Source organism: Molothrus ater, chromosome 3 (genome assembly GCF_012460135.2).
Source record: "Molothrus ater isolate BHLD 08-10-18 breed brown headed cowbird chromosome 3, BPBGC_Mater_1.1, whole genome shotgun sequence".
In the NCBI taxonomy this organism is placed as follows: Eukaryota; Metazoa; Chordata; class Aves; order Passeriformes; family Icteridae; genus Molothrus; species Molothrus ater.
In genome coordinates, this window is record NC_050480.2 from 6,458,569 (window position 1) to 6,479,784 (window position 21,216).

Consider the following 21,216-nt stretch of genomic DNA (forward strand, 5'->3'; position numbering starts at 1 on the left):
TTCTGCTGGGACAACAGGAGGGCAGCAGCCTTAACTCTGCCAAAAGAGCCAGAATGCACTCACTCATGCTGGCCTCTGACCTTATATCTGAAATCTCCTGTGGAGTACTTTTCCTAGAGAAACTGGTGGAAAATCCCCCTGCCCCATTTAATGTTACAGCACAAGGAATACTCAGGGCTGCAACAATGAAGAGCAAACCTGGGTTGGCAGGAGAAGGGAATAACATGACCTCCTGAGCCTTTTGTTCTCTGCTGCTGTGCCTGGCACTCAACAGGATAATCAAGCCAGTCCCCCCCTCTTTGATGTGAGTTATTACACATTCAGAAATGCTCCCTGTTGCCACCTGCCAAGCTGGGGATGTGGGAAGCTGTAATATGTGGTCTGAAATAGCTGACAGCTTAGGGGAGGAGACACTCTTTAACCCATGAGGATTCACTCTTATCAGAATCTTCCTGGGGTCAGACAAGTGGAACAATTGGGTTGTGGCATAGCCTGGAGGAACTGAGAGGTGCAGGGGCTCCTGCAGAGCCAGACACTCATCAGAGCATGCAGGGCTGCCTCTGCCCTGACTGGTCCTTGTACCAACCCCCATGCTCTGTGTTCTGCCTCCTCCCACTGTAACATGGTTTTTGTGCCTGGATGTCACACCACCCTATTAATATGCATATGTACACACACACACACACTCAGAGCTGCCTGGAGTGCCATCCCAAAAAGGCTATCCATGAAATGCTACCAGGAAAGCAGATAGGCTTTTAGTGTCCTTTGCTGTTACTAGCAACTGAAATAGATGAGCTGCAGCCCACAAAGCACAAGTGACTCTTCTTAGGCAGTGATTTGCATAGAGATACAGGATGGGGAACAACCAGCTAAAGAGCAATTACACAGAAATGGAGCTGCAGAGGGGGGAGCAGTGAATTACAAAGTGAATGTGAGCTAACAGTGTCATACTGCTGTTAAAAAAGCAAACATGTCAGTGAGATGTATAAACAGACTGTCAAGTCTAGGAGATAAGGAGCAATCCATGCACTGTGCTCACCACCAGCAGGGTGAGCCATGGCTGGAGTATGTCAGCTTGTGGCACCATGCCCGGACAAGAAATATGTGGAGCAGTTTGAGAGGACCCAAAGGAAGGCTGCAAGGGTCTTCAGGGATTTAGAAGTGAGCTAGAAAGGCAGCTAGAGAGAACTGGAAGAGACTGGAAAAAGAAATAAATAACCACCAAATTGATTTCTGTAGAGGAAAGACTGAGGGGAGCAGGGTGGCAATAGTGTGCTTTGTGACGAGAGGGGAAAAGTAAGTCATTTTCCACATCAATTCTGTTTGTAACTGAGCATATGAAATTTAGATTAGACATTAAAAAAGAGGATTTACTGTAAAGGTTATTAAGTAATGGAGTAGACTCACAGCAAATGTTGGTGAGTCTGCATTGTTATGGATTTGAAGAACACTTTACACAAATAACCTGACTGATCCTGCCTTGAGGCAAGAGGTTAGACTGAGCAACCTCTTGAGATCTCATGCTGTCTATGCTTTACTACTTCCATGCTGCAATAATAGCACACATTTTGTCTTTTTAAGACAGATTTGAAAGAGAACAGAAGTCCTACAGAATTGCTGATTTTTTTTTTTAAAGCAAGTTATTTCAGTTCACTTGAGTTCAGAAGTCTTCAGGGGAATGTTTAACCAAAGAAAAACAAATACCAGTTCTTGTTAAAATCTAAACAGCACATAAACCAAAACCCAAATATTTTCATAATTCACAACTTGGGGGCCTATATAAAACAACCTGTCATAGGTCATGACTGAGACCCGTGTTCCAGAGGCAGAAAAACAGAGAAAAGTGTTTAGTTCTAGTTTCTTTCTCATTTCTTTAAATAACAGTGGCTCCAAGCTCCAGCCAAAGACTTGAGAAATCAGAGTCTGACTTGTCCCATGCTGCCTGTAATGTGCAGCACATCATGACTGTGTTTTGCACTTTTTATTTTTTTAAACACATTTATTTTCTATATATTCTTCACAGGTTTGTCTGTGCCCAGCTACCTAACCCTGTATTAGAGAGCATCAGTGTCATTGATACTCCAGGAATCCTTTCTGGAGAAAAGCAGAGAATTAGCAGAGGTAAGTCCCAAGTTCAGTTCTCTTCTAAATGACAGTAATGAAAACCAAAGGAACTCTATATGATTTTCACTTCAAACTAGACAAGCTGTTGATAAAAGCAGTGGTGGGAGGCTCTCAGAGCTACAGCATTTCTGTGCAAATGGAGACCAAAGGGACATGGTTAATCTCCTGCAGAGAATTTAGATGTTCTCAGGGAAGGCTACTGACAAGCTCAGCAGTTCCTGTGTCACAGTCCAGTATTACCCCACAGCAGAGATTTCTATCAGAGTCAAGTGATGCCCATCTGCTTTGCAGAACCAGTTGCTTTCAGTGGCTTAGTGATGATCCATGGCCAAGGCCCCCATTGTAATCTGCCTGGCTTCTTGCACTGGCCAGGCTTCTTAAATCTAGTGCAAGACTGGATTGGGTTTAAGAACCATTGGCACTCAAGTTCTTCATTGCAGTAGGGAATCTGGAAAGCCTGTGGACACTAAATCATAAAATCCTAGAGTAATTTGGGTTTGAAGGGATATTAGAGATCCTCTAGTTCCAACCCCTGCCATGGACAGGAAGGTGTGCCACACCTTCACTAGACCAGGTTGCTCAAAGCCTTGTCCAGCCTGGCCTTGAACACTTCCAGGGATGGGGCATCCACAGCTTTTTGGGACAAGCTGTGCCAGTTCCTCGCCACCCTCACAGTAAAGAATTTCTCCTCAATACCCAATATAAGCCTACCCTTTTTCAGTTTAAAGCCATTCCCCCTTGTCCTGTCACTACAGACCCCTGTAACTGGAGCTGATAAATAGCAGGGAGTCTCTCAGTGAACTCCTGAGGTCACTCAGACCCACCCGTGGCAACATCTTTAAACCTGACCTCTGTGGTCACCTTCTTGCTCTGTGAGGTGATGGTGGCCTAGCTTGCATTTCTGGAAGGTTCCTTAGATAAAGCTGGGAGCTATGCACCTTTTCTCTGGAAGAAAGCCAAGAGCAGTAATCTCAGCATTCAGGTTTGACATCAGTTCTCATGCACACTGCCTATTAACAGTGCACAGCTGAATTTCAGCAGCACAGCCTCCACCCCAATGTGCTGAGGCCTTTCCCATATTTCCATGTTCTGCCCCATAAGATTTCAGATGACTCACGACTTTCCAAGTTCTATTACACTTTTGCATTGAAATTTTTCTTGGAAACTTCCTTTTTTTCTTTTAATTAGCAGCCACCTTGCACAGAGCCAGGTCTTGTTTGTCTTGCTGGGATTTTCCACCACAGGAACCTTAGCTAGCAAAGAAGTGTCAATAAAGCACAGCTACAGTTCACAGAAATCCCCTCACATTAACCTTTTTCAGTGTGGGTCTCTGCACTGCTAGGGGATCAGAAATTCCAAGGTGTGCCAGCCTTCATGAGAAAGTTGAAAAATATGCTGTGCAAGCATTCCTCCCCTCAGCAGAAAGTATTAAAAAAAATTGTATTATGTGGTGTAGACATTTTCCAGTCAAAAAATGCCACTGAAAGCAACCAATTCTCCCTGTGGAACTATCACAGTGAAAGAAACTTGCTTAGGAGGAAGTATTTTTGTTATTAAAAATAAACTAAAAAGAAGGTATAGGTGAGTCAAAAAGGAGCCATTTCATGCCCCTTTTCTAAATCTCCTCATTAGTTCAAATGCCAACACATATTGCAAGATTTTCCTACTTTTCAGCTGTTTACAGAACTAAAAATACCCTCCTGCAGAATACACTGGCACTTCTTGCTGCTCCTTCTGCAAAAATTTCTCTGTCAGCTTTCCAGTGGGTCTTGGTGTCCCATTCTAGATCCTGTCAGTGTGACCTTGGGGCTATTTCCTGGATAGGGGAAGGCTGGGGATATTGCCTACCTAAACTTTAGTAAAGCCTAGGACCCTGTTTTCTTCACATTCTCCTGGAGGAGCTGGCTGCTCATGGCTTGGATGGGTGCACCTTTCCCTGGGTGAAAAAGTGGCTGGGTGGCCAGGCCAGGAGTGGTGGTGAGAGAAGAGTTAAATCCAGCTGGAAGCCAGTCACAGGTGGTGTTGCCCAGGGCTCAGACTGGGGCCAGTCATGTTCAATACCTTAATCAATCTGGACAAGAGAGAGGAGTGAGAGCACCCTTAGCCAGTGTGAAGATGCCACCATTCTGGGCTGCAGTGTTGGTGTGCTGGAGGGTTGGAAGAGGAATCTGTAGAGGGATCTGAATGCATGAGACAGATCTATGGGTTGAGACCAGTGCTAGGTTTACAGCTGGATTCAATGATCTTAAAGATCTTTTCTAACCTGAACAATTCTGTACTTTGCAGCTACTGTAATAAATGGCAGCAATGCCAGAACATGCTTATAACACAGCTGTGCACTGTTACAAAAGTCACTGGTGTACTTTAACCCAAGCCACTAATGCCTCTGCAAACATTTGGAAACAGCTGAGGAGGCTAAAGGGGAGTCCCAGTTCTGTACATTGCTGCATGCTGTACATGTTTGCAGAACTGGAGGCCTGTCTCAGCATGTGGAGCAGGTTCTTCCTGGGCAGCTTCTCTGCCCCCAGTGCAACTTAGTGCACTTAGGGCAGAAAATTGGCACGTTGGCCCTGTGACTACAGTGTGTGGTCACTCAACCCTCTAGCCAGGAGAAAACTCCAGGTGGATCAGCCATCTCCTGATCATCCTGCCATCCCAGGAATTTGCTCTTCTCTATGTCCAGCCAGACTAGGGGGCTGTCACTGATGTAATCACAACAGTTAAATGTACAGTGTAGGTGGGACCTCGCTTTGTCACCATTTACATCAGGACAAACTGGAAGTGCTCATGTGGGCCAGGTCAGATGACCTTGCAATAGATACAGGACAAGATCTTCACCTGGTTTAGGTCAATATGGCTTTGTTGAGGCTGGGAAACTCCAGCAATTTCTGTCTCCAGGTAGCAGGAAGAGCCAAAAGAGTGCTGAGGTGCCTGTGTTTAGGAAGGGCTGCTGCCAGGCATTGGCTTGAGCTTATCTCAAGGTGTTTGAAAGGGAGTAGTCACCTCCCAGCTCCCATGGAAGAGGAATAGGAAAAAATGGTGAGGCTGACACCTTTGCCACCAAGCTTACCAGCCAAGCTGACCTCATGAACAAGCTGGTTTTGGAGGCAGATAGAGCAGTAACATGGGCTAGGCAGAAAACAAGACAGGGCTAAAAATGCTGACACAACAAAATTCTGCTCCTTCTATACCTTCCCAGCCTGCTCAGATTTCACTTGGGAATGAAGCAATACCTGAGGGAGTCTTACAGAGGTTTTCCAAGAGACTTTGAAGTTTCCTAACTGCTTGGAACAGGAATGCTTTTCTTCCCCCCACTGCTAGCAGTAGGTTCTAAGACCCTCAGACTGGGGTACCTGGGATGCAGTGTCAGGGAAGAGAGTAGATAGTGAAGCAGCATTCTATGATAAATTTGAGGGGGAAAGTAAAGATGTAAAAGATGAGGCAGGCTTTCCCAGCCTGCCCATCCTATGAGAACCAGCAGCATTTCTAAAAATAGGAAATTCCTCTCAGTGGGAACATGACAAGTCCATCTCCCTCCCCATTAGACGTCAGGAGCATTAGTTAATCTATACAGTGTCAGCTTAGCAGAGTTCAGCAATCCATGAGAGCCACCTTATACCCCTGAATTTCAAAGCAGTAGCTGTTCCTGTTACTGCATCCATGTTTCAAAGAGCAGGAGCAAGGAAACGGGATTTAAAGGATTGATTCAGGGGCCAAGTCCAGGTTTGGAAGCATTTCACTTGTCTGCACTCGAGTCTGAATTAAATTCCCTGCCCTGTTGCTGTTAAAGGTGACAGATCAGGCAGTGTGTGCACGAGCACAGGGTGCCAGCAGCAGAGCTTTGCTACCAAGCTTTGCTGCAAGGAATGCTGTATAATCCCAGGAAACAGAGCTCTGCACTGGCTCTCTCCCAGGACTGCATGACCATAAAGAGCCCCCTGCCCCCACAGAGCAGCCCAGGAAGGCTGGGAAACTGGGAAACTGCCTTCCAGAAGCAGAGCTGCAGGTTTAGGCCTATCAAGCACTTGAGGGTGGTGAGTCTGTCAGAGCTGAAGTGCACATCCCTTTGACATGCAGGGACATCCCCAGCACTGACACAGCAGCTGCTGCTGCTCTCAGACCCTCATAAAATGTGTGTAGCCCAGGAGCTGCTGCACTGAATTGACCTCCTGAGCTCCTGACTCATGCACTGCTTTGTGGTGGGCACCCACAGTGTCACAGGTGTGGTAGCCAGACTCCCTGGGATGCACAGGTGTCATTTACAGGCTTTGTGGGAAGTGTTTCCAGGATGTCCTGGCCCAAAGCATCCTGTCCTTCACTGCTTCTGTATCATCCTTGCCTGGAAGGCAGCCATTTCTCTTCTGATCTTTTTTACAGTCTGAGGCATGAATCTGTGTCCACATTTAAATAACTAATGATTGCATTGCCTTGCTCCTTGCTTTGTCCTTTTTGTTATTTGTTTCTAGGGGAGCATGAGGCTGCAGAGGTGCCCATGAGGGAGGTGTTTGGGCCAAAGCAGCACAGTCTTGTCTGCTTTGACAATTTGATAATGATACAAATGCCATCCACCTGCAAAGCAGTGTTCTGGTGTCACATAATGAGCTCAGGCCAGCCTGCTGGGAGGGAAAATGAGGAGGGGATGACTGAAATAAATGAGGACAGAGGGGAGGACCACAGATAGGTCGTGCAGAGCCAGGACAGGAGTGAGGACTTCCTCATAATCCATCACCCTGTGAGTCTGCCCTGCTAATGGAGCCACCTGGCAACAAGAGCTCGTGTGCTTCAGTGGCAGTGCCATCCCTGGGGGCTGAGCCTTGCACGCTCTGCTGCCCATGTGTCTCAGCCCACATCTGCCCTGAGCTGAGCAGATGTCTGCCAAGTTCAGTGGCACCTTGGCCAAGCCATGTTTGATCCCTCTTTTGGGGCAGTACTTCCTGGATATATCCTGATCACTTCATGCTCACTCTCTGTGTGCTGCCTTCTCCCTTTCCTGTGTTAGCAGTGACCACAAGGTCCTTGCCAGGAGGTGGCAAGGCAAGGCCTGGCAGTGTCATTCCTCATTGGCTTGCTTTCCAGTATACACTATTCCAGTATTTTCCCAGCCTTCCACTCAGTTCCATCCTGCTGGCTTCAGTGCAGCCTAAGCATCCCATAACCAAGGGAAAGAACCCTACACCCACCAGCCTCACCCTTCTCCTGGGAAAGCAGAATTCCCAAATGACCAGCAGCTTCAGCACCAGGGACACTTAATCACTCACCAGTCTGACAGCAAGAAGAAAAATGCCAATAGCAACAGTCCTGGGCAGTGCAGAGCTCTCAGCCTGGCTGTGTCTCAAATAGCCATGCTTGGAAGGGAAAGGCAAACACCAAGGGAATTGATGTTCTCCCACTTCATGCAATGCTGTTTAGGGTACAATGGCAACAAAAAAATATTTTTTCTGAGGAGCTTTGTCACGTGTGCTAGCAACAGCATGATACAAACTAAAGGCATCCACCCTGAAAGCCTCCAAAAGGGAGGCATTTCAAATATTTGCTAAAATACTCCCCACTGGTGATGTTTGCTTATATTCTGTATTTCACTCTGCCTGGGAGGGTGAAAGTTCACTGCTTAGTTTTGGCTTTCCAGTTCACCTCCATTACAGCTGCTCTGCCAACCTGCCTGATTTTATCATAGTCTCAGTTAACACATGCTGTTCCACTGAAATGCTCAGCTCTTACAGGCACACTGTTCTGCACTTCCTCTTAAAATAAAAACACAAAAATGAGCAGAAAATGAACTGCACAGTTCTCATTTTTATTTCTAGAAATATGTGAAGCCACGAGCCTAACTCTTCTGACCTGAAAGCAGTATGCAGACAGAAGGTCAAGATTATATTTGGGGTTTGAGAAAGTCAAACCAATATTTCGCTTGGTACTAGGGGGGAGAGGGACTTTCTCCATGATTAGGGTTGGAAATACTGATATATTTTGCAGTTGCAGAAGTGGAAGAGCGAAAAAAAGCAGCACCAAAGAACAAGATTAAATTGCTGCACATATGGAAAGGGCTGTGCTTTTTTCTATTCCTATTAACATACAGCAAGCATTTCATTTGTGTTACTAAACAAGTCTGAGTTTTAGAACAGCTGTGCAGCTTGTCCATTTGCTGTGCACTCCAGAAATATTCCAAGTATCTATTGCATAGAGGGAAGATGGTCATGCCATCAGCATCTCATCAATTTGCATTATTTATGCCCATCGTGCATTCTTTCAGCATCCTGAGCAGCAATGGAGAAGGAATGTGTTTCCTGGTCCCTGGGAGCTGTCAATCACTGGTGGCCATTTCAGGCCAGCTTTTCAGGCATGATTTCTCCTGAAATTTAAAGTATGAATACAGGAGAATTCAGTCTATGGTAAAAAAAAAGTTCCTTGGAATCCCAGCTACACATCAACACTGCTATGCACTGACTTCTTTGGAAAATTTGGCCTGTATTCAGATGCCTTCTGAGGTCTCAAAACCTGTCTAGAAACTGCTTTAGAATTTAGTTTTTAGAATTGGCCCAAGTACCAGGTAACGCTCAGGCCCATCTGTCACAAGTAGCAAAGATAAAAACTTGAGGATGGGACAAGTTCTGGCTGTGTGTACACAGGAGCTAAACATGAGCTCTGGACAATGCTCTCCTGAGTTTTGCTCCACCTGATTTGAATGTGCCTGGTGAAGTTTCACTGACTTTCCAGTGGCCAGAGGCCCCATCAGGCTCCCAGTCTCTTCCCCACCCTAAAGCCCTCGCAGTAAACAACATGAAAGCAAAAAGCCACACAGTCTGGCACTCCAGGTACTGGTTAATGTTAATGTTAGCATTGTTGCTAGCTGAGAACAGAGACCTGCTGTGCTTTGAGTCTTTTTGCCTTTGCTTTGGGAACGTTAAAGCCTCCAAAACGTATTTCATGTTTCCATTAGTTCTTGGTACGGAAGAGGAGGAAATGTGGAGCACTGGCAGGAGGATGTAGCTCTCAGTGCTCTGAATCAGCAGCTCCAGGACAGATTATTTCTTTGAGTACAGGCACAGGCAGAAGTGATTGGCAAGCTGGGGCCTGTCTAAAAATTAGGGCATGCGACATTTAAAGAAATCTTTTCATCCCAAAGGCCTTCTGTGTACTTCCCAACACACCCACAGAGATGCATTACAGGAATCTCTTTATATTCCCTTGGGAGGCAGCCACTTCCAGAGAGGAGCATGGCAGCTTTTTACAGAGGTGTTTGAGGATGAGCTGCAGTGAGGTGTATCCAGTACCCATGCCTTGCTTTCCATCATCCCTTCTGTCCTCTCCTTGCTGGCACCCCCAGCTCCTCACCTTGAGAGAAACTTGCTCAAATCACTGTTCTCCCACCCAGTGCCAGCTGTTTCCTCTCTGATACTCTTACCCAGCACCCTTCCCTCTCTGGGACACCACGACTGCCACCCAACCCAGCTTCCCACTCCCACTTTGTGTGTCCTCAAAGGGATGTGTAACTTCCCCCTCCTCCCTCCCCTCATCTTCCTCCTCTGACCATCGTGTGACCTTCCTTCTCCTTGCTCACAGCCATCTGTCACATTTGGGTAACACCTGCCCCTCCTGGCACATTCTCCCCCCTCCAGTGTGGGCTGCCTGCTTGTTCTGCAATGACACAAGTCTTCTTCCCTGGACTCTGAAGGGCTCTCAGGGACGACATCTCTGTGGCCAGTTAGACTAAGCCTCAAAGCTCTATTACTCAATTAGAAAAATTTCAGTCATAAGCTCCGTGGAATCAGCATTCATTTCATTCCCTGTTCCCTCTCTAGGCAGTCAGTGTTCAGGGTGTCACCTTGGGATGTTGCCCTCAGACAATCAGAGCCAGTCCCCCACTTGACAAATAGGGACACTGCCATAAAACTCTCTGGTAAATCTGTCATCTCTAGATAACACCAGCTTTGGAAAGATGAGAATGAAGCTCCCAGTGACTAAAATTCAGCAGGAAAGAAGTAAATTGCTAAAAGCAGCAGCACAGTTTACAGCAGTAATAACAGCAAGCTGTGAAATATCTGGTGCAGAGCAGCAGCTTTAGGGTTTTCAGCACTTCCTGATCTCACTGTTTCCATTCAACCCCACCTGAACTCCACTACCACAGGACCTGTGGCTATGGTTCCACAAGGCAGGAAATCACTAGTATGCTTGCTACCAGTAAAAAAAATAGCACAAACTAAACAAACCTAAACCAACAACCAGTGTAGCTGCACGGTGAGAAATGCTGAACCAGTGCATGCCCACTCCTTGCTGGTTCAAATTGGCTTTAGAATCTTACAGCCAGGCAGATTTTGTGCTGGGTCAGGTATCATCCATCTCCTCACAGTCAGCATAAAGACTATATCATGCCTGATCTGACTTGACAGAATGTAATTGCATAATCCTGCCAGCTCTTGCTGAAATGCATGGTGCCAGGTATTCCAGTGCTGCACAGACAGGAATTCATTAGGCCAGCCTGCCTTATGGAGTCTAGGTGGCAAGGTGTCTGCAAGAATGTAATTTTCTCTGCAGGCTGAACCCACTGACAGTCCTGCTGACTTGTCAGCTTTGTGTTAAGTCTGTTGAGTCCTTTTCATGCTGTCAGAAGGAAACCTGTCCCATTAAAAAAACCATCTGATGGAATAAAATAGTTATCATGTTCATCTTGTCCTCCTACTGCTGTATGATTTGGATTCGTTTTCTCTTCACGTTCACCTTATCTGGAGGTTGTGAAGGAAGCTGCAGCAGTGATGTTAGAGAATGTTTAAACATGCAGCATATTTTTCAACAGGGATGCAAGCACAACAGACAGGAATTACTGAACAGCAAATTCTTCCCTTTACAGTTCTGTCTGAACATCCCTGTCATAATGGTTTTGCTGCATTAATGCAGCTTTGGCAAGCAGATGGCTTCCCAGCCACCCTGTAAGTTCACAATAAAACCCTGCTGAGTTCCATGGACAGCATCACCCACCCCTGAAACTCTGCCAGAGCTGAGATGGTGTCTGCCTGCTTTGTGAGAGGCCTTAGCAACACCCTACAACACAAGGAGACATAATGCATTTGCAGTGGAACGAGCGGGGGACACCAGGAAAACTCCTAATTTGACTGCAGATGAAGATCAGTTCTTGGTCTAAGCTCGCATAGTAATAACCTGCCAGAAGAAAGAGGCAGGCCCAGTGCATCTGTGGAATGAAAAAGGGGCAGGAAGGAGGAATCCAAAGTGAGGCTATAATGCTTAAGTTTAGTTACAGAATGAGCCTCATGTTTTCAGGTTTTGAACACCTCCAGCTCTGGCTAGAGCCAGGCAAAATGCCCTGAGTTCTCTGTGGCATTGAAAAGCCTTCCAAAAATGAAAGCTCCAAACAAAATGTTAAAATACTAATCTAAGACCCTCTTTTTAAATAAACACCTTTATTAATAGCTTGCCTTTAGCCATTTACACTGTCACCCTGCTATCCAAATGCTTTAGTAACAATCTATTATACACTAAAAGCAAGACTACAAAGTCAACCCCATGAATCACATCTGTAGCAATCCTCTAGGCACTGTGTATGAAAGCACCACCACAGGCAGTGACTCTGAGTAGATAGCTGTAAACAGAGCTCTGTCCCACGTCATGCTGTTTGTTAAGGAACTTCACAGCACTCAGGATAATTTCCCCTCTTTCCCTCCATCACCTAAGAACAGAATACCTACACTTACACCTCGTTTGTCCTGCCAGGCACCCCCATACAGAGGAATGCAGCTGTGATCAGTAGCACTGCACACACCAGACTTGTTTCTTGCTCAGCTGGGCACCAACAGGAGAAGCTCCCCAGAGCCAGAGGGACACACAAGGGGAGGGTGTGGGTTGGGCTTTTGTCCCAGCACGGGATGTAAACCACATCCATGGTGATGTCTCAGAGCAGTCAACAGCAAGTGTTACTCTCCAGGGCTTTGTTCTCTTTTTAATAGAGATATGCAGGACAGCTGTCCAGAGAATATCTCTGAGGCAGCAAAGAGGCTAGGAAAGAAAGTCTGCTAATCAATCTGGACATTAAATGAAGTCCACAGGGACACTCAGGACTCATTGTGTATTCCCAGCTGCTACAGTAACATACAAAGGGTCTGAGCACATATTAATTTCCTTTTCTTGCTGGGTAGAGCAGCATTTATTTTTGTTAATAGGAAAGAGATGCTCAGTAAATAGATACCTTCCAAGTGCCACTGTGGATGCAGGCTTGATATAGGATAAAAATCATGAGAGCTAAGCACCTGAAGATACTTTTGGACAAACCTTGAGACCCGGGCTAAGGTCAGTCTCCCAAGTCCTCAGTTAATACCAAAACTACAATTACACATTTTTTTCTATATCTCCCTTCTTTTAAATAATCAGTTCCCACTTTTACTAAATCCCTGCAAGGCGGACTGAGTGTCAGGTGCAGACACTTTCCCTAACTCATTCCAGCCCCTATTAAAACAACAGAGAGTGTAACAGTGACTGTTCCTCTACTATCAGAGGGAAACCATCCACATGATCTGTGACAGGACATCACTGTAGCATTACAAGATAGCCTAGAGACCATGACTGTTTTCCATCTGATTCTCCCAAGAAAAAGACTGGACAAAGTAGCTATGGTACAATTCAAACATGTGGCAGCTTGACAAGAAAACATCCCAGTCCATGAGATTTTACAAGGTTAAATGCACAAACATCTCCAAATAAAGTCACCCTGACTCACTGCTCCCATGATGAAAAAGCAAGCTGTGTAGCTCTGCGTATGAAGAACAAACTGTCCTGCCATGCCAGATGACTTCCAGCCCTGGCAGAAGTGAACATAAAGTCTGTATATCTCTGTTTAGCAAGGTTTGAGGGGGCATGGGAGGTCCCTGTTTGCACAGCCTTTGATCAGCTTGCAGAGGGACAGCTGACAGCCTGAACCCAGGCTGAGTGAAGTGAGGTATCAGCATTGACTTTGTCCTGCTGCCACTGCCCCGGCAGAGGTTAGGAAGGAGTCAGCACCCTGATCTTTGCACCATTAGAGCAGTGGAGCAGAGCTCCCTGCAGCCAGGGCAGCTGAGGTTAAAAAGCTGAGGTTAGCACCTAAAGTTAAAAAAGGCCGTTAACATCTGAAAGCGAGCAGGATCAAGTTTATTTCAGTTTTAAAAAACTGACTTGTGACTGTGTTTGAGGTCAGACACACAGACCGAGCAAGATATGCAGCTAATCAGTATATCAGTATAATATACATGCAATATACTGAATGCTCAGCAGGTCTTTGTCAAAGCTAACACTGATTCTGAATTCTCTGAAGTTCTCAGTATCAAACATAGCTGAGCAAAGAGCCAGGGCCCAGCACTGCTTGCTCTTGTGAGACACTCGTGTCCCAGTGAGCAGAAGGACACTGGTGGGACAAACATCTGTCTTTCATTTGAGATCTCTGTAGATCCCATGGAAGAGAGCAGGACAGAGTGTCCACACCTCACACACCCCTCACATGCCCACACTCTGCCATCCCCTTTTCCTGTAAGCAGCAACTAATTGACCAAAGCAGAACACTTATGCCCAGGAGTAAGACTTTGAAGTTGTATAAAAGTTCTCAGTGGCAAAAAGTTAAAACCAATTTATCCAGCTGAAGAGAAGGTTCACACAGGCTTTATTCCTGACATGAGAGGTAGGATTTCACTCCAGTTTGATTAGTCATAGGGAAGAAAAGTCCAGCATGAAAAAGCAAGATCAGAGCTCAGCTATCCTCCCCTCTGTAGTTCCAGTCTAATCATTGGGGTGCACTGGTTGCCCTCTAGGTTTTAGAGGGGACGGAAGGAAAAAAGGAAGAAAAAGAAAGGGGAGCAGGAGGAAAAAGCACCAAACTAATTATCATGAATTTATTCATGAAAGCCAAGATTAAAATAGTATATTAAAGGATTTGAATGCAAATAGCATTTGCTCTGTCCTGATTTCCCTTAACAAAGCGCAGCACTCTGGTGACTCAGATAACCCCAAATATTGCACAGCATAGGAGAACCTGACAAAGCAGGGGGACAGAACCAACCAGTCTCTCACCAAGACTTTAAGGCACAATAAAAAACCACCACAGAGCTAGGAAAAAAGGTAATTTTGTTGCTGACATTACTATTGTTTTAGGGACTTCTCCACACACTATTTATCATGCCCTGAACTGCTTAGAGGTGGACCCAGTCTGACACTGAACCCATTATGTTTAGTCCTGAGGCAGGTGAAATTTGAACCCACTGTTCCTGGCCTGTGCCTGCCTCTGGTGTTCACAGCAATGCTGTCTCTGCTGAGTGTCAGGCTCTTGGCTAAGTGAGCACAAATCATTTGGCTTTGTGCACATGCAGCAGGTATGGCAGGATGGTTACTCTGCTAGGGAGGGTTATTTGCATGCTGGGTTCTGAATTGGATGGGATAAAGTTAGTCTTGCACAACAAGACCTGGGATTTATTAAGCAGTGGAGATAGGCATCTCAAACCAGTCTGGCTACAAGTATTGCAGTGACCCAGCTTTCTGTGTGGGCTATGCTGATGGCCAGTCATTCACAAATTAAACCTCTCTTGTGCTACGTTCAAGACTTCTGCAGTAAGTTTGAATACAGCAGTTGCTCCTTGATGTGCATTTGAATGAAGATCTGGAGCACAAGTTCAAGACTTCTTTGGGTGATCTCTTCACGTGGAGAGGACAAGACCTGTCCTTAACTGTATGGACAGTGCCTCATCTCCTTATCAAGCTACCTGCTCTACTGGGAAAGCCACTTCCTTGCAAGCTTACCCTCAGTTAGGTGCAGAGATAGTTGGAGTACAGCAGGGAGGCTCTCAACTCCCACATCTGCTGCATCTCTGCTCTTCCTCCCCCCCCTTGCAGGTTATGACTTCGCTGCTGTACTGGAGTGGTTCGCAGAGCGGGTCGACCGCATCATTCTCCTCTTTGATGCTCACAAGCTGGACATCTCTGATGAATTCTCTGAGGTCATCAAGGCCCTGAAGAACCACGAGGACAAGATGAGAGTTGTTCTCAACAAGGCCGACCAGATAGAGACTCAGCAGCTGATGCGGGTGTACGGTGCCCTCATGTGGTCCCTGGGGAAGATCGTTAACACTCCCGAGGTCATCCGAGTCTACATCGGCTCCTTCTGGTCCCACCCCCTGCTCATCCCCGACAACCGCAAGCTGTTTGAGGCGGAGGAGCAGGACCTGTTCAGGGACATCCAGAGCCTGCCCCGCAATGCAGCCCTCAGGAAGCTCAACGATCTCATCAAGCGAGCGCGCCTGGCCAAGGTAGGTGCTGGCATAGAAGCCCCGGGCGTTCGGTGTGGGCTGTCTGCAGCAGGCAGCCTGTGGAGAGGTGGTTTTGGCCAGTTCAGCTTGCAGAGCTGGTGGATCCTACTCTTTTTCCATCCCATTTAACTCAGGCCCAGCATATGAGCCCTATGCCAACATGGGAAGAAAACTCCTTTGTTTAGTGTGTCATGGTGGGCCAGAGTGAGGAAGGTAACTACAGATCAAGCAGGTAGCACTTGAAGGGATCTGGAAAGCAGTTGCTCTCTGGTAGCAACTTGAGAATTAGAACCAATTCAGCATATCAGAACCATACACCAAGGGAATTGATAAGCTCTAAGTCTTTTGCTTAAAACTTTCTTAGCTAAGAGAGATACCTGACTAAGATGGATGCACAGGAGGTGGAGACTCACACAAATGATAAATAAGCTTATAGTATCCCTGAGTATTTGAAATAAACTGAAAGAAGCCCTTAAAAATACAGGAAAAAACCCACATCAATTGAGAAAAGAGATCATAAGATCCCTCAAAAAGCTTTCAGTGCAAGGGTCTTCATTTCAAGAAAAAATGCTTGGTTCACCATTGGAAAAAAAAGCCACAATGTTGCATAAGGACTGGTATTCATACTAAAACACTGAACCTGTATGTTTGGACTGGGAAGGGACTGTTCCCTTGAAGGCCATGCCCAGTGGAAGAAAAAAAACCCCACCACTCCCTCCAGAAAGTGTATATGAATGTCACTGTCTGTATGCTCAGGACTACACTTGTTTTTGCCTTGTCTCAGCACAGACAGAGCACACAGCTGAGCATTGAGCACTGGAATAACAATCCATAGGTCCAGGCAAGCTGAGGAGCTGAGCTTGCTCTTCGGGGTGGGACAAGATGGAGGCAAGTCCTGGGCACAGATACTCTGCTGAGAAGAATTTTCTGATGTGCTATTTAACATTTGCCTTCATTCCATATAATTTAATTCCCTTCAGGTCCATGCCTACATCATCAGTTCCCTAAAGAAGGAAATGCCCTCAATGTTTGGGAAAGACAACAAAAAGAAGGAGCTTGTTAACAACTTGGGAGATATTTATGCCCGGATTGAACGGGAGCATCAGATCTCACCAGGAGACTTCCCTAACCTGAGAAAGATGCAGGTAAGCAGTGGCATCCTGGCAAACATCCAGGGAAAGAGCACTGGAGTAACTGCAGGGAATACAACAGAGCCATGCAGACTTTGATTGTTGCCACCTGTGGGAAAAGCCTGCTGTAATGTTGAAATGTGCCTTAAAATATGTGCAGGCTATATTTGGGCATGAGCACTTCTTACACATAGAGCTCATATGGAGCATTACAGCTTCACATTCATTTCTCATATTTTTGCCTGAATAGCACTTTACAGCGAGTGATTTCTTCTGTTTTTCTTTATTTTTAATTCCAGGTTCCATTTGCAGATTTTTCAGGCCTAAGCAGTTTATAACAAAAGGAAACCTGTGTCCTGAAAGGGCTACATATGGCACATTCCTCAAGAGCTATATTTGTCTTCTACTTAACTCTTTGTTTCTAGAAGGAGAGAAAGGAAGGTGTAAAAACTTTAAGCCCCTTTCCTATCTTTAGCAGAGAAGCAGGCTTTTTGTTCTGCAGACCAGAGACCTGGCCCAGGGTTCACACAAGTCAAAAACTTCAAAGGACCTTGGATCAGAGCCTTGTATTGTACATTCAAGCAATGCTGGACACTGCTGCATTGCTGTGTGGCTTCAGTCCAAGCAAAAACCCGTTCTGAGTTCTAGCTCTTGAGGTTGCTACTAGTTACCTATGGAAAACAGCATTTGCCTATTTTTGAAAATATATTCTCCCTAAATTGTTGGGAATGATACCTGTGGGGTATAGGAGATCTCCTTCACTGCTTGTTAAAATGTGTGTTAAAAATAAAGAACTGTACAAATCCAGTTGGAGTGAATAGTATGGATTTAATGAGGGTGAAAGATAAAGCTGTAGGTCTTTCTGCAGCTAGAAGAGAGTTCTCTGCAGGCCTTACTCAAAGCCCTTTTGCTTAGCTGTGAAATTACAGAATCTGAGCCATGCTGTAAAGACCTGCTCACCACCTCTTAGAGATGTGCTGCTGTCTTGATGAAATCTGAAAGCTGCACTGCATAGTGATGAGTGCAGTGGTCTTTTGCCAGGTGGCATCTCCTTCCCAGAGCGCAGAACGGGGAGGGAACGTAGAGCACTGGCTGGAGGAGGTAGCAAGAGCACACAACCACTTTGCCCTGAACTATTTGGTCATTTTCTGTAGGGCTTGGGAGAGGATTAAAGTCAGAGCAAGGCCAGCCAGGGAGACCCCATGCCACGCTGAAAGCAGGGCTGTCAGAGGAAGGAACGCCAAACTCCCCACTCCTCTGCAGTAGCAGGCAGGCATCCCCCTGTACACCATCACTCCTCCGTGTCACTCACCTCTTGCTGTGCTGTCCCATTCTTAAGGATCAGCTGCAAGCCCAGGATTTCAGCAAGTTCCAGCCTCTGAAGAGCAAGCTGCTGGAGACCGTGGAAGACATGCTGGCCAACGACATCGCGCAGCTGATGGTGCTGGTCCGCCAGGAGGAGTCCCAGCGGCCGACCCAGATGGTGAAGGGAGGAGCCTTCGAGGGCACCTTGCACGGCCCCTTCGGCCACGGCTACGGAGAGGGCGCCGGGGAGGGGATCGACGACGCCGAGTGGGTGGTGGCCAGGGACAAGCCCATGTACGACGAGATCTTCTACACGCTCTCGCCCGTCGACGGCAAAATAACTGGTGCCAACGCCAAGAAGGAGATGGTAAGGTCCAAGCTGCCCAACACCGTGCTGGGCAAGATCTGGAAACTGGCTGACATCGACAAAGATGGCATGCTGGATGATGAGGAGTTTGCCTTGGCGAATCATCTCATTAAAGTCAAGTTGGAGGGTCATGAGCTGCCAAATGAGCTCCCTTCCCATCTCCTCCCTCCGTCCAAAAGGAAAATAACAGAGTGAAAGAAAGGTTATAGGGGAGTGGGGAAAGGGAAGGGGAAAATAAAAGATCTAGAACAACATGTTTACTTAAATTATACCTTCAGATGTGAGATCACGTTTGGATTTGTACCTACTTTGCTGTATGAAGAACAAAATCTAAAGCAGAACAAAAAAGTCCAATCCTTCATGATATGCAATTAACTCTTCCAGTGTACTGTCCCTGCTTTCTAATGTGTAGTCTGTAAACATGAAGGTAAAGAAAGGATGTTGCCAAGTAGGAGACTCTGTTAAGCGAGAGTAGAAGAAAACCTGAACAGGGCTGCATTTTTGGAGAGTGGAATAGGCACTAATAGAAATCTGCTAACTGCCAGTATCACTCCTGAGCTTTGGCTGCACCTTCTGCCTTTTAATGGGTCTTGCAAAATTCAGGAGACTAAGAGAAACCACAAGGTCTTCAAGCTATTGGCCAAAATAAAGAGCATTTCCTAATTAACATAAGCCCACACTAAAATACTAGATACTAAACACCAGAGTTAAGAACTTTAGGAACCTTGTTTCACCGTTAAGATGCAAGTTTTACAAACGTTCCCCTGTCCTTAAAGAAAAATACATCAATAAAATCTGAAAGAGTTCTGAACTGGGCAGCTGGAGTTCCTCATTGTTCACTGTGGGGCAGGCACTCAGAGTTCCCAATCATCACCACCTCCCATTCAGTCCCCAGGGGAGATTTGTTCTGCAGGCCCAGCCAAGAGAACCACACTCCAAGGGAGGCAAGGGAGGGGGCCCTAGAGGTGGACACGAGGTGGGTTGGAAGGGAGGAGCGCTGCTTCCAGGCTCACCCAGCATTTCACAGCCAGTGGGTCCTGTTTGCTCTTTGAACAGTGGTGGTGTCTGTGATTCCTGTGAAGTGATTCGTGTTTGCTCTCATCGTGCACAGTGAACGCCACAAGGCCCCATCCTCACTGTACAGACACCAACCCCACACTGGATCCATCACAAGGGCAGAGCACTCAGGGGCGCTGGGCAGAGCTTGCTCTGCTCTGTGCCTCCACAAACCCAGCCAGGATGTTGGCCTTCACACGCTCTCCTCACCACACACTTACACTTGATCCCCTCCAGAACTTCTACCCTGAGCCAAGAGACCTTCCTCACTTCTTTCATGCTCTATGAAATTTTTGTTTCCAAGACCTGATTTTAGCAGAATTGCCTCCATTTCTTGTTTCACTGCCTCGACACGAACGTGCGCGCGCACTTCTGGTTTTTGTTGTTGCTTTGGAGCAGCGTGTTGTTCCAATCCTGTTGTCACTTTATATAAGCTGAGCTCCTACTGTGATGAAAAACCAAGATAAGTATAACTTATTTTATATCTCTTGTGTTCATATTATATAGAGAAATATATTCTGTGTATGTAGGATGTGCTTATTGCAGTACATTTATCACTTGTCTTAAAAATTAATGCATTAACCTCTTTTGTACCCTGGTCCTAAGACATTATTAAAAAAGAAAGGCCAGATCTGTCTACTTCTTTTTACAGCAAAATGAAATGCAGCTGAAAAGAAAAAAAAAACAAAACTTATTTCTAAGTGCAGCAAAGGGAGGAGATTATGCTTATGCACATTCCCAGAAGTGCATGTACAGATCAGCCCAGCTGGACTCGGGTGTGCACTGCTGAATGACTGGGTGACATCTGCAGCAACTTTCTCTCTTGGCAGTCTAATCACAACCTCCATACTTGCCAAAGCAAGAGGAATTGTACCTGTGATCCACCTTGTTCAATACAGGGGAGAGGTAACCACCACATTTCAGTAGAAAAAAGAATATATTGAAAGAGTTCCTTCCTGCCAGTCACAGATGAGAATGCTATGAATTTATCAAGATCTGGAATGGATGCAAAAAACCTCTTTAAATCTTACTGACTAATTCTATTTCTTTATTCTTTCTTTTCTGTGGATGTTCATGACAGTGATAGCTATGCCCAGAGTGGGACAGTGAGAGGCAGTAAGACAGGGAGAACACTTAGGATAGTCCTGGGAAAGCATCTGGACAGAGGGTATGAGCTGTAGGAGTTGGCAAAGTTTCCATTTAGCATCTGTACAGGATGAGAGAGGGATGAGAGGAAATCGTAGGGTGGAGAGCAAAAGCAATAAATGCAAATTGAGGGAAAAGCCAGCAAACTGTGTCATGCCAGTTCAGCTACCCAGTAACCCCCAGTTGAATCAGCCCTGCTGCTGCACTGCCTCTGTGCATGCACAACTGTCTGATGGCCACTCCCACAGCACATTGCCTGTGCCAGTCACGTCATGCTGAAACCTAACTCCTTAAAAAGCAGAACGTTACTGGTTCTCTCTAAGGGGGTGGGAGAAGGTGAGGTCTTGGCAGTCTGTTCTTCCCTGTACACTCCAGCAAGGTGCTCAGGCAGGCAGCAGCAGTTACCCCCACACCGTGGCTGGGGCATGCCAGCACATTCCACGCTCCTGCCTGCTCTGCACTGCGCTCCCCTCATCCCTGTGCCAGCCTCTCCAGGATGCTCCTGCAGGATTCACCCAGAGGGGCCAGCAGGGCAGCAGCACAGAGCTCTGCCCACGCAGGTCAAGTGCAGAGGGGTTTGATTGCAGCACCCCTCAGGAACCACCTGGCACTGTCAGAGCACAGCTTCCCCACTCGTGGTGGGAGAGAGGAAAAAACACCAGCACTGCACTCAGAAACACACTGTTACTTAATAGGGTTGCACCAGGGATCTTGCTACAGAGGGAACAGGGCAGCTGCAGGGGGGCTGTGTGCCCAGAGAGGCAGGTTATGAACAGCCCTCTTCAGTCAGAAAACTTCATCTGACCAGCACATT

At 46.4% G+C, this 21,216-nt stretch overlaps 1 protein-coding gene across 1 annotated transcript in view; it reads left to right on the forward strand.

Moving 5' to 3' along the window:
* EHD3 (EH domain containing 3) overlaps nucleotides 1–19,885 on the forward strand; it is a 29,984-nt gene extending 10,099 nt beyond the window's left edge. The window contains exons 3-6 of the mRNA XM_036380032.2: nucleotides 2,024–2,121; nucleotides 14,986–15,398; nucleotides 16,379–16,543; nucleotides 17,868–19,885. Coding sequence (XP_036235925.1) covers nucleotides 2,024–2,121; nucleotides 14,986–15,398; nucleotides 16,379–16,543; nucleotides 17,868–18,395 — 1,204 coding nt within the window. The 3' untranslated portion in view covers nucleotides 18,396–19,885. The remainder of the gene's footprint in view (nucleotides 1–2,023; nucleotides 2,122–14,985; nucleotides 15,399–16,378; nucleotides 16,544–17,867) is intronic.
* Nucleotides 19,886–21,216: the final 1,331 nt, after the last annotated feature.